The sequence below is a fragment of the Camelus ferus genome, chromosome 15 (assembly GCF_009834535.1).
Source record: "Camelus ferus isolate YT-003-E chromosome 15, BCGSAC_Cfer_1.0, whole genome shotgun sequence".
NCBI lineage: Eukaryota > Metazoa > Chordata > Mammalia > Artiodactyla > Camelidae > Camelus > Camelus ferus.
This window is the reverse complement of record NC_045710.1, coordinates 31,489,153-31,507,540: the sequence shown is the minus strand read 5'-3', so window position 1 is coordinate 31,507,540 and position 18,388 is coordinate 31,489,153. Positions and strand designations below refer to the sequence as shown.

The 18,388-nt window shown below is 34.0% G+C and overlaps 1 protein-coding gene across 2 annotated transcripts in view; it reads right to left on the bottom strand.

The window, feature by feature from the left end:
* Nucleotides 1–1,686: 1,686 nt before the first annotated feature.
* The window catches only part of PPM1B (protein phosphatase, Mg2+/Mn2+ dependent 1B), a 78,770-nt gene continuing 62,068 nt past the window's right edge, over nt 1,687–18,388 (bottom strand). Inside the window, exons 6-7 of one of the 2 annotated variants that reach the window (XM_032497424.1) lie at nt 8,476–8,520; nt 1,687–7,772 (exon numbers count right to left, since the gene is read on the bottom strand). In XM_032497424.1, the coding sequence (XP_032353315.1) occupies nt 8,476–8,520 (45 nt within the window). In that variant the 3' untranslated portion in view covers nt 1,687–7,772. Of the gene's footprint in view, nt 7,773–8,475; nt 8,521–16,199; nt 17,946–18,388 lie in introns of those variants that run through there. The other variant, XM_032497425.1, reaches the window with a different exon arrangement.

The following is an 18,388-nucleotide window of genomic DNA, read 5'->3' as shown; positions in this document are numbered from 1 at the left end:
AATGAAAGTCATAATTAAAATGGAAGCACTCTACTCCTTATAAGTAGTGAATGAAATTGTTTTTGGTTTTGGGAATGTTGCATTAGAGAGGATGCCATGCAAAAGAGACATTTCTAAAAAATTACAAAACTGGCTCTTTAAGAGAGAAACTCAACTATGGGCATCTTCTATAGCTGAATTTCAAAAAAATTTTTTAAATTACTCTTAGAAAATTTTAAAGTTACAGTTTATTAGTAAGACTTCCTGACTGTCAGGAGAGGGTAGCAGATGGGATTATATACTAAAGTGACCTTGATTGGTTTATAGCCATCAATATCATATAATTCAGTCCATTTAAAGATTACATAGCAAAGCTTCCTCCTCATCCAACCCCATCATCCCAGCAATTACTCAAGAAAAGCATTAATCAATCAAATAATAAATACATTCATGTAGATAACTACTAAATAAGTACATAAATAGTAAATCCCTGGTGGTACTTACCAGAGAAGCCCATGTGAAAAGTAACTTTTCTTGTGAATTTTACCTCATTTGTATCTTTTGAAATACGTTAAAATGAAAATTATTAAATATAAAACAGATGTGAAAGAATGTTACAGCCAAGCCCAAATCTACATTAACACATTTTTATTGTTTATATTCTTTCTTCCTTTCAGTCAGACTAATGAGGTATAAAACACAAACTAGGTGTATGCTTGGATGAGTCCTGACAAGTGTATGCTCACGTAGTCACCACCGCCATCGCAATACAGAACAATCCCGTCACTCCCGGAAGCCGCCTGCCGCTCCTTACTAGTCAGTCCCCTCCCCCCGCACCTGGCAACAGCCCATCTGCTGTCACTAAATCCTGCCTTTTCTCCAATTTCAGATAAATCAAATCATTGAGTATGAAGTCTTTGGGGTCCGTCTTCTTTCACTTAGCATGTTTTGTGATTTACCCATGTTGTTGCATGAATTAGTAGTTCGCCCTTTTCATTGCTAATTCGTATTCGTTAAATGGATGTGGTTTATCCTCTCACCAGCTGGTGAACTTTTGGGGTGTTTTCAATTTTGGGCTATTATTAAAAAAGCTTTTATAAACATTCATGTAGATTTTTGTGTAGACATATGTTTCCATTTCTCTTGGGTGAAATACCGAGTGGAATTGCTAGGCCATAAGACTAGTTTGTAATGTTTAAGTTTGTAAGACATTGCTAAACTGTTTTCTAACATGGTTGGACTTTTACCTTCCCGTGAGCGATGTGTGACAGCTCCATTTGCTCCGCACTCTCACTGACTGTCTGCGACGCCAGTCTTCGTAACTCTGGTCATTCCAGTGAGTTGTGGTGTTAGTACAATTTGCGCTTCCTTAATGACTAATACCTTGGAGCATCGGTGCTTATTTGCCACTTGTGTATTTTCTTTGGTGAAATACTCAGTTTTTCAATCTTATACTTATTTAAAAAATTTATCTGTTATAAACACTAGTCCTTAATCAGATACGTCTTGCCTAAGGCTTGCCTTTCCATTTTCTTAACAGTGTCTTTCTCTCTCTAGTAGAGTAGAAGTTATTCTTACCTGAGCTTTGCCTAACCGAGATTCCTCCAATGTCTTCATCTAGAAATTTTAGTCTTAGCTCTTACAGTTAAGTCTGTGATTTGTTCCAAGTTAGTTTTTGTGTGACATGAGATAGGGGGTAAAGGTTAATTTTTTTTTTTTTGAATATAGCTATGTGTTTGTTCCAGAACCATTTGTTGAAGAAACTTTCCTTTCTCCTATCGAATTACTGTGTCAGCTTTGTAAAAAATCAACTGACCATATAAGCGTTACATAGTCTATTTCTGGAATCTCTACTGTGTTCCTCTGATATGTGTGCGTACGCATATGTATATATATAGCCTGACGTCAAAAGCATGTTATCTAAATTACTGTACCTTTATAGTAATTCTTGCAACCAGGTAATACACATCCCTTAATTTAATCCTACTTTATCAGTTGTTTTGACTATTCGAGGTCCAATTGTATTTATAAATTTTACAATCAGTTCGTCAAATTCTATCCAAAAAAATGGCTGCTAAGCATTGTGATTAGGGTTTCACTTAATCTTTAAATCAATTTGGGGATAACTGACATCTTAACTATATTAAATCTTTCATTCAAGAACATCATATCTCCATTTTTTAGGTCTTCTTCAGTTTCTCTCAAAATGGTTTGTAGTTTCCCATGTTTAGGTCTTGGACATACTTCATCAAATTTAGCTCCAATTGTTTCAAGGTTTTTGATGCTATTGTAAATGTTATTGATTTTTTTTTCATTTCAATTTTCAATTGTTTCTAGTATATATAAATATAAATATTTTGGTACATTGAAGTTGTATCCTGTGACCTTGCTAATTAGAGTTGTAGTATATTATAGTTCCTTTTCACTTTCTATTTACACAATCAAATCATCTGCAAAGAAACAGTTTTGTGTCTTACCAATTTGGATGTTTTTTATTTTTTGTCTTGTTGCATTGGCTAAAACCTCCAGTCAACATTGAATACAAGTGTATTTTTCGGTTTATTAGAGGGAAAGTATTCAGTCTTCTACCACTAAGTATGGTATTAGGATGAGGTATGACATAGTCACCTTTTAACAGGTTGAGCAAGTTCCCTTTTATTTGTAGGTTGCAGAGAATTTCTACCATGAATGGGTCGAATTTTACCATTTTTTTTTTCTGAATGTAATGAGATGATACGGTTTTTCTTTTTTACTCCCAGTGTGGAATTACACTGATTTATTTTCAAATATTTCCTCTAAGGTGTCAGTTTCATTGGCAGAAAATACTTCATAATATTCCTTTTATTAAAAAAAAATGTCTATAGGATCTGTGCTATCTCCCCTTTCATTTCTGATACTGATAATTTCTTTCTTTCCTGATCAGTCTGGTTAGAAGTTTATCAACTTTACTGATATTTTCAAAGAGCCAACTTCTGATTTGATTTTTCTTTGTTTTCTAGTTCACTGATTTCTTTTATTCTTATTGTTTCCTTCTTTTCCTGCACTTGCAGTTTCTTAAATTGACACCTTACATTCTTCCTAATGTATGTTTAAAGCTATAAATTTCCCTCTAAATACTGCCTTAGCTTTGGTCCACAAATTTTGATATGCTGGGATTTTCATTTTTATTCTAGTCAAGATATTTTCTAATTTCTCTTGTAGTTTATTTTTTGACACATGGATTATTTAAGTATGTTGTTCTTATCTTTCTGTTACTGATGTCTACGCTAATTCCACTGTGGTCAGAGAATATGCCTTGTATGATTTCAATGCCCCTTAAATTTAGTGAGAATTTTAAGAAGCAGGGGTATCTTTTCCTTGCCTACTTTCCCCTTCTGCTAATTGGATACAGATAACGAAGTGATGATAAAGCCACAAACAGAAAAAGCTTCATACCTGAATCACCAATGAAAGAAAGAAGCACAACTTACCTGGAACACCCACCTCGGTCTATATACATGAGCATGAAATAAACTTCTATTGTTTGAACTGTTACAGGTTTGGTTCTGCATGTTGTAAACAGTTCAGCTTACCCTTATTAAAATGCTGCCCATCTTTTTAAGGTTCTCCTCTGCCTCCCACTTCCCTGAAAGTGAATTTTTCACAAAACACATAGTCTACATTTTAGTTCATACAACCTAAAGCATACCTGCCACAACTATTCAACTATTTTCATGTGTTCCATTAACAGACAAAATCTTCATATGAATAAAATATATATGAAGTTTACTGTATCAGCCAAGGTTCTTTCTTAAAAGTATTTTTATTGAAATACAGCATGTATACAGAAATGTGTGCCAAGAAATGTACTACCTATATAGACATGATATATAATTCATCTATCTGCAGAAAATTATGAAGCTGTCTACATCTGGGGTATTTTCTTCCTTTCCGTTATTTCTTTCTTACGTGCTATTTTTGGAGCCTTGGCAATCAAGAACGTCAAGAAAACAAGAGATAAAAGGGCACCCAAAGTGTGTCACAGAGAGGCTTTTCCAGCTCAAGGCTAGAAATACAAAGCTGGTCCTGTACATGCTGCTCAGTTCCTCCACCACACTACTACAGTGCAACTTTTCCTCACTTTTTAAGGGGAAGAAGATGTAATACAGGTAGGGAGGGATGTAGAGAGAGAAGCTACACTTACTCCTTCTGCAGAACAAGTGCTACACTCCAGGGCCACTGCTAGCCCATGTGGTATCTTTGGTAAAAAACCAAAAAGCAAAAAAAACCCAAAACTCTCCAGAAAGATTCCTTTTTCCAGTTGCTTTACTTCCACCTGACAGATATTTGTTGCAGATACAACTATACTATTAGTAAGAACACCTTCCTGCCACTTGCTAGAAAGTTGTAGTTAAGTTCCCCGTGTCTGTGATGTGAGTAGCACCCTTTGGATGTGGCACTGTTCTGTTCTGTCCAGTTTACATGCTGCACTTTACCTCAGGCTGTGGAACAAGTTGTAGTTTTGATTTTTTTGCTTAAATGCATTGGGGCTATTTAAAAAAAATTTTTTTTTAGTTGAAGAATCACATACATACAGAATAAAAAGGGAGATGTACCTATAAAGAATAAACCACCACCACAAAACGAAAAGAAGAAACTACCAGTTTACAAAGAAAGAAATGTAACAAGTTCAGAATCTCAAAAACACATAAATGAGGCAAGAAACATCATAAGCACAAATAAACACCTAGATGTGCAAGGACCTAAGGGAACAGGGTCACAGTGAAACCTCTAAAAAAGTTGACTTATACACAAGTGATAGGGCCAGTAAGAACTTTATCTCCTATTTTACAGTAATGGAAAACAAGAAAATGATACTGAAAATCTAAGATTACTTCTGGCTGGCCAACTGTAGTTATAACGAAGTGTGGAGAGGCCACATCAGAAAGGTAAATGTCATCCCAGTGTTTGGAACACATAAAAGATGGCAACAAATTGATACTGATCCCAGGAAAGGCCCTAGTAGATCTTTATTATAATGATGTTTTTAAACCTTTTGGAAAAAGAACGTTGTTCACTATGTATCAGCAGGTTTGACTTAATTTCATGAACTTCTGGGGACAGTTACTTGATTAACACTTGGAAAACGCAGGACTTCAGCAAGGAATGTAAGATCCCATGACATCCTTATAGACAAACGTGGAGAGAAACGGGCTGACAGATGCATCAGTAAAATGCTGAATTCTTACCTAACAGGTGTTGACTGATAGACTGGCCAACTTGTATCATACCAAAGAGAAGTTTCACAGGCCGCTGCCTTCAAACTTGTTTCATTCAATATTGAATGTTTACATATCAAATTTTGGAGTGACCGAAAAGAATAACATAGCACATGTATTTCAGACGAATCCAAAGATATTTCAAAAGGTTAATAAATTTAACACAAGAAAATTTACAATAAATAAAGGTCCTGCAAAGCAGGTTAAACAAAACACTAACTGCACAAGTGCAGGAGAAAGACTACTTAACAGCAGTAAAGATAATTAATCTCAACTTAATCAGTATCTCACTGGTAAGTATAACTCAAGACAAGTAATCTCAGTTCACCAGTATCACATGGGTGTCAGAAGAGCTGGCTCAACATTTGGGTGTTAAATAGAAAAACAAAAGAGTATTAACAAGAACAAAGGACAACAGCTCTGCTACCTATAAATGATCAGTTCTGGATTGTATAGCTTAAGAAAGATAGAGAAAAAACAAAGCCTTTGGGGTTTGGATGGTAAAGACAATGGAAGCCAAGATATATGAGGGAAATAACTAGGGAAGAAAAGAGAAGTTGCTGGGAGTCACTGTAACACCGGTGCTTAAATGTTTGGCCCCAAAGGGTTAGTAAGACAAGTGACGGGAAGATACAGAGAATGAACCAGGACAGGCAGAGCTGCCCCCAAATGGAAGTCGATCTGGTCCCTGGTGAATCGGATCAGAGCTGCTAAAGAACCATCTGGCACTTGGGGATTTTCCAACTTTGAGATATCATAAATACGTATTTAAAGATCTATCCAGCTATAAAATTTATTATTCTCTCTTTGAAGAACACACAAATGACAATTCTTCAGAACTACTATGTTAAAGATTTTGAGGATGTAAATCTACAGATTAGTTTGCTTTATTGGTCACTTTATCTCTCAAGTTGGCATTTGTGTATATATGTGTTATATGTGTGTGTGTGTGTGTGTGTGTGTGTGTGTCTTTCTGATGTGCAATTTCTCCTAGTGTTAAAGCAGTTGGCATTGACGTGTAAACTTTTGATGGTAAAAGACATCTGACTAGTGCAGTGCATACACTGTTACACTGTAATAAAGACTACTGTCTTAACTGCCAGATTCATGTGTCCCATCCTGAAAAGCCAAAAGCCCTAAAAACACACACACACACACACACACACACACAATCATGGGTTATTAGAATTCCTTCCTTTTCAAAGATAATTTTACATAGCCAATCTTCCAGGTGTATTTAACTTATGGCTTTCTTTATATAATTTAGGCTACCCATTAACTATATGGAAATGTGTGACATAAACCTAATTCTAACCAATTTTGATTCTGTCTTATTAAAGGTATGTCTTAGCACGCTACGTGAAAGCTCTAGGCATAACTACTGCATAGCTGAGATTCCCTTAAGTCCGTTTCAACATTCATTCTCATCGATTACACAAAACATGAATCCATGCAATACACAAAAGAAACTAGCCATTCCACATAACTACATCTTAGAATTATCAGGGATTGAAAAAGGAAACTTTTCCATGATCTTCCCTAAAAGAAGTTACCTAGTGTCTGTAAAGTTTTCTATGTTACCTCCTAGAATATTTAATTTTCTTTGGAAAGGCAAGTCAACCTTGGCACACGTTTGTGCTCAAGGAGCAAATGTGTTCCTTTTGTTCTTCCTATACTTTCTCACACCTTTCAATCTCAGAGTGGAAATAAAATCTCTCAGAAAGGGAATGGACATAATTACTGCACAATCACAGTCACTTACCACTCCCTGATTATATAAACTAGCGAATGGAATTGCAATAAAAGGTACAAAAGGGGAGCTTACCTAGGAGGTGTATGGTTGTCCAAAAGTACTTTCTTTTGGCAACTGGGAAAAGTATCCATGAGAAAACACCTGAGCTGATTCCTTTTCTGATGAAGAAATTCATTACCTTCTATATTCCTAAACATAGGGCTCTGAAGTCATCAAGGTGAAGCTAAAAAGTATCTAACTTAAGGGGGTTATTAAGATTTGTATTCATGTAAAACAAGCCAGTAACAAACCTATCTCCCTTTCTATTAACTATAAACACTGTACTTCATATTTCAGAAGAGATCTGGGCATCATAAAAGCCACAGTCACAAGCTACTCTTACACAAATATTTAGAAACCCAGTAACTTGTGATTTAAATAATGCCTTTAGGAGAAGGGAAACAACAGTGACAGATTAAAGCCTGCCTTTAACCATGAAAGTCCCTGGAATAAAAGCAAAAGTGCTGCCAAGAAGCCACAGGTATTTATCACATGGACAGAGGAAAACAGGATTTTGAAGAGTGCAGTGACAGTTCTCGGCTTCCACTAATGGGCTATAAGGTTAAAGGTTAATAGCAGTATAAATCCTACAATTACATAATGTGGGGTTCGTTTTTATTTCAGATTTACAAAAACCTTTTTGTTCTTGTACTTTAATGGCCTTGTAAGTTCTGCCAGCCACTGCCTTTCTTGTCACCAGAGCGCTCAGCGGGTTTACAAGTGGACATGCCCAAGACTGCCATCTGGTGGAAATGATAGAAATTGAAATGATTTTTGTAAGTGATTAAGTCCGTTGTCTACTAAAAAGGTATGAATTCAAAATATTCAAAACTAGTTACTTCACAACACAGTAAGAAATATAAAATAAGGATTTAACTTAAGAAATGCATAGAATATATGGAGAAAATGATAAAACTTTACTGGGGGTATTACAAAAAACAAACACTTGCATAAATAGAAAGATGTAGCATTTTCCTGGAATGGAACTTATCTTTGCTAAAGATACCAATGACTTCCAAATTAATGTACATATACAACAAAACAAAATCAACAGGACTTTTATCTGGCAGGGAAATCTTGGCCAAATTATTCAAAAGTTAATCTGGAAGAATAAACATTCAATTTTTGTTTAAGTAGGTTATTAAGGGAGCACTCTCCTTACCAGATAATAAAATGTATAATAAAACTATAATAAAGATGAAATAGATACATAATATAAAGTAATGAAATAGAATGCCCATAAAATACAAACATACACAAGAATATGCAGTAAAAAGGCGTTTTCAAATAAATTTTAAAAGACTGGCTTATGTGTTACTACTGTGAGAGAATAATGGAAAATATTACATGATTTTTGCCTTGTAGTAATATCCCAAATAAATTCCATTTGTATTATATATTTATAATAAAAAGGCCAAAAGTCATAAAATATATGTAAATACTTACTCAGAATGTGAAAAGACCGTCTAAGTATACAATTGAAGGTTCAAACTGTTAAAGAAAATGATAAAATTCTAAAACTATTGAATGCATGAAACCAAAAGACACTTCTCAAAACTCATCAAATTGAACACCTAAGATCTTTGCAAGTTTACTTCACATAAATTTAACTTTCTAAAAAAGTAAAACAAAAAATGAACTCCACTATACTTGACTTAAAACAGTATATGGAGGAAAAAAAGGGAGTTATTTTTGACCTAATACTCTTCAGATCAGAGCATCATAGCTCCCTCTAGTGCTTCTACTATCAGTGATTAGAAAGCCTTTACTCTGCCTATAGGAAAAGCCGGCACAGAAACAAAGTTACTGTGTGAGAAAAAACACAGAAATAGAGTAGCATGATATAAGATTGGGGGGTGGGGGGAGAACCTACACCATTGAGCTTGTAGCTCTTCAGGAATTAGGACGTTTCAGTTATTGTTAAATGTGTTTTGTTTAGTCCCATTCATTCTTTGACATTCTTATTTAAACAAAGAGCATTAAAAGGCAACTGGTGAACTCAGGAAAATAATTTGTAACATGTAACAGAATAATGGCTAATTTCCTAAATATATAAAGAGCTCTCACAAATCAGTAAGAAAAATGATCAATGTAACAGAAAATAAGCAACATATATGAACAGGCTTTAATGAAAGACATTTAATTAGCAAAAAAAGAAAAAAAAAGTTCAATCTCATTAGTAACCAAATAACTGAGAATCAAGAAAATACCATAAATTACAATATTCTACCCACCAGATTGGCAATGTGCAATACTGCCAAAAAAGCAGAAGATATGAGTATTTTTATATACTACTGGGATTATAAATTGGTACCATTCCTGGAAGACAAGCCAGGACCACTGATTCACTTAGTTTCTGCATTTTATATTTAATTCAAAAGTTTATTAAAAATCCAAACATACCGAAAATTACAGAAAATATAGGACAATCTTACCTACTACTCAGATTTAACAGATGTTAACATTTTTATAATTTTACTTTTGAAGGAATATTAAAAAAAAACTCTTTCCAATGCTTCTGAAGAACTACTGTCCTAAATTAATGTGTCATTTTCCCATGCATGTTTTATACATACTAGGTACCTATAAATTATACACATCATAGTCCATCAACTCTAAGTTTCCATTATTTTATGTACCATTCCTTTATGTATGATTAAAAAATGTGCTAACTATGAAATAATGCCTTAATAATATTTAGGATTATTTTATACTTATTGTAATAGGTTTTTCAGACTTTGATTTTAACAAAACCCAACTATGGAATCAAAATATGAACAGCTATGACCAAGTTGGTACAATTGTAAGATGTCATGATCTAAGATGCTTCTCAATTTCAAAGATATTAAAATACGAAAAAATTCATTTTGAAATAAACTTTGGAGATTTAAGCTTTTACATAAACGACGTTCTTTTGGAACTTGCTGTTTCCCTCAGCATTATGTTTTCTGAGTATTAAAAGATGGCTCACTGCCCAAGGAAGCAAAGCCAGTAGCAACGAGCTGCTGCAGGAGCACCAGATTCTCTTCTTAGCCCAGCCTTTCCTCCATTCCTCTAAGTGTTCCAGAAAAAAACTGATTTATGCTGAAGGGAACTAATAGGGAAGAGTTATTCCTCAATGGAAACATCTGCCTTCAATCAGGAAAATAGTCTAGAGACAGTCACTTCCAAGGCCCAGGAATGAACATACTTACCAGTTGGGACCAGGGCAATACAAGTGAGGCACTCACCTTGGAGACGAAATTTAAGGGGTGCCAAAAAAATTCAGTGATCAAGAGAAATATTTTAATGCAACATTTAAAAGAATCAAAATGAACACAACAACCATGATGCACAAAATACCAAAAAATTTTAAAAGACAATTATTGTTGCTTAATTTTCCTATTGCCTTAAGCTCCAACATAGCATTGCAGGGCACTCTTACTCGTCCAACCTTACAGGGGAAGAATGGGGATCACAGTGATGCGTGTGATACTACACTACAGTTTAAAATGTCAATGTGAAATGGGAACAAAGTAATTTTCATAGGTAGCGTGAATAATTTTCAATATTAGGTCCTCAAATAGATGCAGGCTATTAAGAATTACAGAACGTAGATTATTAATTGTATTTTTATTAAAATGAACTAGACTTATGTAAGATGAAGACAATGCCTGCCTGCCAGGTATCAGCATTTATGAGGCAACAGCAATTAAAATGGTGTGATGTTTGCATAGTTAGACAAAAAGACAATAGAACTGAATTTAGAAACTAGAAATGGATCATACATATATGGGAAATTGGTATTAGGCGGGGCTGAAATGGTGTTGGCAAAATTATATTAGATTCCTTGTTTCATATAAAACAGTAAATTCAGGATGAATGAAAAACCTAAGCATATGTGCTTGGAAAGATGACTTTAAAACTCCTGAAAGAAAATAGAGATTACAGAACTTGAGATGGCAATGACTTCTTAAACAAGACAATAACACAAACCATAAGGAAAAAGATGGATAAGTAACAAAAGGCTCCATACTCAAAATAAAAGAATAAAATAAATACATTTTGCAACACATGTAACAAAGGACTAGTATCCTGACTACATTAAAAAAAAAAAACTACAAATCAATGAGAAAAAGACAACCCAAAAGAAAAACAGGTAAAATTTAAAGAGGAAACTCAAATGGCTCATACAGGAAAAGGCGTTTATCTCAGATGTAATCAGAAACGCAAATTAAATATTATTTCACATTCACCTGACTGGCAAACTTAAAGTCTGACAATATTTACTGTTACTGAGGACGGGGAGGGACAGAGGAACAGGGATTTTCATACATTTCTAGTAGAAGTGCAAATTAGTACATCTTTAGCATAATGCATTTGCAGTATTAACTGGAAACGATGCATACTCTATAACCCAGTAATTTTATTTCTAAGCAACTACTACAGAAAATGCTAGTACAAGTGCTCAAGAGACACATGCCAGTCATTAGTTTTTTTATAGTAATAAGTTGCAAATAATCTTCATCTCTTTTCAGTGGGGAAATGGATAAATTGTGGTGCAGTCACACAAAGGAATACTATACCAGTTTATTCTTTTTATTTAACCTCTTGTTTTATGGAAGAGGGGGATGCAGAGGTAATAATGTGAGCAGATAAATTCAAACCTGAGGTTGGGAATAACACCCTTTCCTCTCCCATTTTACCCCCAGCAAAATCAAAACCAGCCACGCATGGTGGGTCATATGTGGGGGAAGGGCTAACGAGAGAACTGACCTCTTATGGTAGGCAGTATCAGACTCTTATTCCAACCCAGTGTCCCCTTCCCCACCTTCTAAACATAACTAAGTAACAATCCTTGGGTAGATCACCAAACCAAAACCTGTAAATACTGTTTACTGCTTAGTCAAACACTGTTCTTATTGAGTCTTCTTTCTTGTAAGAGTAATATCTAGTTTCATTTGCATAGACTGGTATAGTCACGTGTACTCTCTGTGCCTAGTGATTTTCAAACTTTTCATAAAGTCAACCTTTATTCAAATGAAATCTTACATGGAATCCCAACAAGTAACAGTAAAAAAGCAGGACCACTCTGGAGGTTGAGAAATGGTACCCTAGAACTTCCTCTGGTAATTACAATATTTTAAGGAGAGTTTAAACTAGATGAAAATTCTTAAGATTAGTTTATTTTTGACTACATATAAATTTTAAATGTGAACTCTTCATGAAGAGATTTGTAGGTTCCTAAAGAAACTATAACAATTCAATTCACTAACTTTCACTTCAGGAATATACTTCAATAGCATCAAAATAATTATAGCTAGTCTTGTCTAAGACCAATTTTAATAGCAAACATTAAATAACTTTAAGCTTTATACTATTGTGAATTTACTTACAAGATGCTTATTCACAGGCAAAAGTCTCATGAAAATAAACTCCATGGTCCTCTAAACCAAGTTACTGTGGAATTTTGTCAAAATAAATTGCACTTCATGTCTCCAAGATAGAAATGAAGCAAAACCACCTCATTATAGTGAGCACGCAAGTGAAGAAAACATTAAGGACCCAGGAAAGGGAAAGGAGCTCCCAGACCCATATATTAGAGTAGCTCTTGGATTGTACTGGTGCTCTTCACTGCAAATACACGCCCAAGTATTTTCATTAGAAGTGTGTATTATGCCGACAGAGTAAGAGAATAACATTGGCTGTACAGACTTAATCATAAAGATCACTATTGCCAACATTATAAGATTAGGGTTTTTAGTCAAAGGGGAAAAACAAATCCAAAGCTTTGATTCTACCCATAAATAAAAGTTATGGTTCTTTTGTGCCCCACTAGAGTTGTGGATACTAAGAGGAAAAACAGTAACTAACCTCCAAACACCAAGCTCATGCATGCATCCCTCATTCCTGAACTAGAAGAGCACAGCTACCAGTTATATTGAGTGGGAAACAATGTACACAGTTAATAGAAATGTTTGCCAGGGAGCATGAAAGTGAAATGGAAAATAAGGGGAAGAAGACACCACAGCCAGGAAAGCCAGCAAGAAGTCAGAATCAGTGCTGATGCTGCCTGAGAAGCAACTTACTCTGTATTAGTAGTTACACTGTTTTACTTCTGATTGACAATATAACATACATAAATCACCAGAACAGTGGGCAAAAATAAACACTTGCTCAGCATTTTCATTAAAGCTTACAGAATAATCCTCAAAGTTGAACAGAAAAAAAAATCTTGAATAGAAAAATGAAAACCAGCAATTGAGCATAAAAAAATGACAACGCAACTTTTTATAATGCATATCTACAAATTTATTTGCAAAAGCAAGGAACTCTCAGAATTACTTTGAAATAACTTAAATCCTCGTCTTGATGATTACTACATTAGCATTTGACTACCTTACAGATTTCCTGCACACTGTGCACTGTTTTAATAGGTGCAAATTACAATAGACTATTTTCCAAAAATATTATTTAGCTACGCAAAACAAAATGTATTCTAAAATATTCATCAAATGCTTTCCCTTATCAAACCAGATTCATTCCAAAATACAAATAAGGGCAATTTGGAAGAGGAAATGTGAATTTGAGACGTCATTTAAAAACGCAACCTAAATTCAAGGTAAGAGTAAGATTTGGCTAGCAGAAGAAATTTAATGGACATCTTCAGGTTAATTTCAATGATGGAAGCTGAAACTAAGACTCAGTTTAACACAAGCAACATAAACTGCCTAACACCACTATTAAAAGACATCAAGACCCAACTGAATCCCATACATCTGAAAATAAACCTGACTTATGGAGAAATGAGAGCTGCAGTCACTTTTGGCTACCCAAACACATTAAAAACCAAACACTCATGTAACAACTATCTTAAGTAAATATTATAATTACCAAGCCTCATAATTGGGCAAGCAATGTGTGACAGAAATTATGAGTGCTTTAAAAAAAACCAAGAATCTCCATGCTAACTCTCCCCAATCTTGTTGAATGTTCAGAAAATTGAAAAGTCTAACCAAAAAAACTCAACATAAAATTCTGATCCACTTAGTCATCATTAAAAAAATCCCATCTTTATCTGACCAACCTGAAGTGACATCTAATGTTAAAATGATTTTATTTAAAATACGAATTTTAAACTTCAACATAAAAGTGAAACCTTCTCAAAGAAATAACACAAATCTACAATAATTGGAAGACATCTTAAAAGATTAAAATGATCCAAATATATGCCATAAAAAAAATCAAGCTCTACAGTTAAACAACCTTAAATCATGAGTTTTCCAAGTTGAAACACATCACAGAATTTTCTGGGAGAAAAAAAGCACAATAGTAAAGACTCCACCTTCTTTACTTTGCTTTCTAAGTATCAGTGTAATGGTAACCATACAAACATCACCTCTCCCCGCAAGTAAAGTTTACATCAGATCTGTCTTAAGATTCATTTACTGTTATACTTGGTATACTACTATATTATATAATAGTATATTACAGTACCGTAATACTTGGAATAAAAGAACACTCTGTGAAGCTGTCCAAAAGGACGAGGGTAGCAAGTCCCAAAGTCTGGGGGTCCCAGAGAACCTTTCAAGGAGGTCTGTAAAATCCAAACTATTTTCTCAACAATATTAATACTTTTTTTTTTTCAAGGTCTTGACATTTGCACTGACTGTGCAAAAGAAATGGTGGGAAAAATTACAGGCACCAATATTATTAGCATGAATAGAAACAGTATTACCAAACCAGTCACTATTACATGTTCACCACTGTACTCACAGAGAAAAAGGGGCAGGGGGGACCAATTTCAGTTAACAATGTCCTTAAGCAGTAAAAATTAATTGCATCACACCTCTACCCTCGAGTACACATCTTTTTAATAGCTTAGATGATGAAATGGGAAGTCCTGGGTCTACAGCAGGCTGAAGTATGATGGTTGTCTCATGCTATTATTTGAGACGTGAGCTGAACTAGTAGCCACTTTTCAAAGAATGCCATTTTACTTGAAGGAATGACTGAAAGACTGTGGTTATTCAACAGACATTTTCTCTGAAATGAATGAAATAAGCCTGTCACTCAAAGAAAACAACTGACAATATTTGTTGCCAATGATAAAATTTCACCTTTCAAATGAAAATTAAGATTTTGAAAAGTCTGTATCCATCACCATGTGCTTGACAGCGTCCCAATACTTAAGATTTTTCTGATGAGATCACAACAAAAATTACAAACACAGCATAATAAAATGTTAATATTCTAAAGAACTGCATACTTCTATGAACCTGTATTTTCCAAATGACCAATGCATGTTACAAAATCATGTAAAAGTAGAACCCTTATTCAAACTGTAAGACAAATCAAACTGATTTTAACGTAACAAAGTACAAAGTTGATTGACAGTTTCAGACTTCACATTGCAACTAACCTTCAAGAAACCACCAGTTCTGAAGTTTAGATAAAGTATCAAAGAAGAATAACTATAATTATCTAAAGCTTAAAAGTACTTTTCCACAAAGGTGTTTGTGTGAGGCCAGACTTCTTCATCCACTTCTAACACAGTGCCACATTCCAAAAGACTGAATGTAAAAGCAGACAGAAGATTATCCAGCCCAACATTAAAATATTTATAAAAATCAAAACCAACGCTATTTTCACACTAAATTTTTTAGATTTTGAAAATATTTTCATAAAACAATGCTATTTATGTTAACAGGTAATTAAAAAAAAGAATTAAAATAGCACATAAAATTTCTTTAATTTCTAATACAATAAACATCAATAGATATAACCCACAAAGCGTAAGTTCTCTGGGATCTTGAATTCTGAGAAATATAAATGGGTGCTAAGATCAAAACAGTTGAGAAACAGCTGGAATAGGGAATTCAAAACAGTAAATATTGAATATGGGTTTTTCTCTTGCTACTCCACACATTATTTGTATTTCCAGGGCCACCAAACCCCCGAAAAGGATTTTTTTTAATAAGTGGTATAAAAAATGTTTTTGGATTGAAGAAGGGGTTAATTAGTATTGTTCTATTATACAGTTTGGTTAACTCCTCCTTGGAATTATAATTTGCCTACACAGTTTTATATGAAATTTTTCATGATAATTATTCCTACTATATAAAATGTTTAAAGTAACATTCAAAACTGGACTTTCACTCTTAAATATATGAAATAGTAATTATGTCACACTGTTTTTATCAATTCTTTATTTAGGTAACAAGTTGGTTATGTTCACTGCATTGTATGAAACATCACAATATCATACGGGAAAGGTACTATCAGTACAGGGTTGGATCAGAGTGGACAGTTTGAACAATAAACCATTTTGCATTCTTCATTCCCTATCTTTTAACAACCCGCCAAATCCAGTCAAGGGACAAATAGCTTTTAACATCATCATGGAAAGCACTTTAACTTACAAGGCTAAAATCTAAAGAATAAATAAAATATGTTGTGGCATTAATTTCTTTTAGACCAAAAATCAGGTGCACAATAAATCAAATGATCAAGAAAGCTGTATTCAGATGTGTGGCTCTCCAGAAACAACTTCAGGAAAATGTTACAGAAAATACCATGAATTCCATTTCACACAGGACCAGATGATGACTCATTTTAACTATACACAAGGGCAATTACATCCTGCTGAAACACAATTTAAACAGATAGGAAAATGTTTACAGAGCATCCACCACATGTAAACCATGTACAAATGGATACATTCATCGCTTCTCCTACCCCAATAGCTTCTTTTAGATAAATATTTCACTCTTCATGTTCAGTATTAATTGGAAACATGCAAAACTCAAAGGAATTCAAGGATTCAAGGTTATTGTAAAAATAGAATTAAACTAATAGTCTTCAAGTACCTTATGTGATAGCCACTCTGTACCGTGCCCAATGTTATAAAATGAAAGGTTACTGAACCCATGAAAATATCTCTGTAATATTTCCTTAGACCTAAAATAGATAATTTTAAATGTATTTATAGTCATTTCAATGTGATATTCTGAGCTTTTAAAATAATGTAAACAATTAAAAATTATACCAAATTACACAAAACTTGTTTTATCTTAAAAGCTGAAAAATTAAAACTATAGAAACCCACATGTAAAACAAAAATCACAATTTACATTATAAAGGCAAATCTCATCATTTAAAAAAATTTGCAGCAGTGAGATGTCAAAGCAAATTATAAATAGCCATAAATTAATCCATTTGGTTTCAAGAGATTTTTCTAGTGAGAGTTGAAGGATGTAGTAGACACATGCATAAAATTTGTAAGGGTTTAGAGTATTATTGCCAAAAACACTTTATCTTGAAGCAGGCAACATTACAACTTGGACATTATTGGAGAACCCAGTTTGATAATACAGGTAAAATTGGAAAAAAATTAAATAACAATAATAAATATAAATCCTATAGTAAATCGCTCAAATGAAATTTTAAGCCACAGAGCTGCAAAAGGCTTCCAACTTGGTGAACTGAAAAAAGGAGCATCTCATACAATTCTTTGCTCTTACATGCTTATATGTTGTGTGTCTTGTTTAAAAAAAAAAAAATAATGTGTCTTCAGAGGATAGCTAACTATATTCCCATGCACCTCAGGCATATGTTATTTGTGGTGAAGTAACTCCATTGGTTTCTAGGGCCAAAAGTTCAGTACAGTTGTAACCAGTACGCCTGAGGCTGGCAAAAAATACTGTAGTACAGGCAATGCTACAAGTGGCAATTATCAGAAAACACAAATATGAACAAATGATGGGAAATGCTAATGATTTTCTGCTCATATCACAAAACGTTGGGAATCCACAAGAATATTTTTTCCCTTGTATTGAAGAAAATTGTGATTAAAAGTTTTTTCCCCCAATTTTCAGAATCAAAAGCATTTTAGAAGGTTTATAAGGCTACCATGGGTCTTCTAGATCTCCAGCACCCTACAGGAAGAAAAAAGGAAGAATATTATTATTATTTACCTAAACCACTTCCAGGTTGGATTGAATTTCAAAAGAAAACAAAATTAGATGAACAAACTACCTTCCTTTCTTTGAAAAGGTACTTTTATAGAGAGGTGTGTGAATTGTACATTGTGTGTATACACATGGATCTAATATAGATAGATAACTGGCTGGGTTTTTCTCCCCTCTCCACCAAATGCCTTCCTGTTTCTCAAACCACTTAAAAACATTCTGGCATTGGAAAAATATATCAAAACATCAGCTACACCTGAAGATTCCACAGTTTCAACTTATGGTACCTCAAGCAACTTTAGACACACGATAAACGTAAAACATGAAAAAGAAAAGTTAATGTTCTACATTCACAAAATAGTTGTTTTAAGAAACACTTTCCCATGTGACTAACAGTCATCTGTATTCTA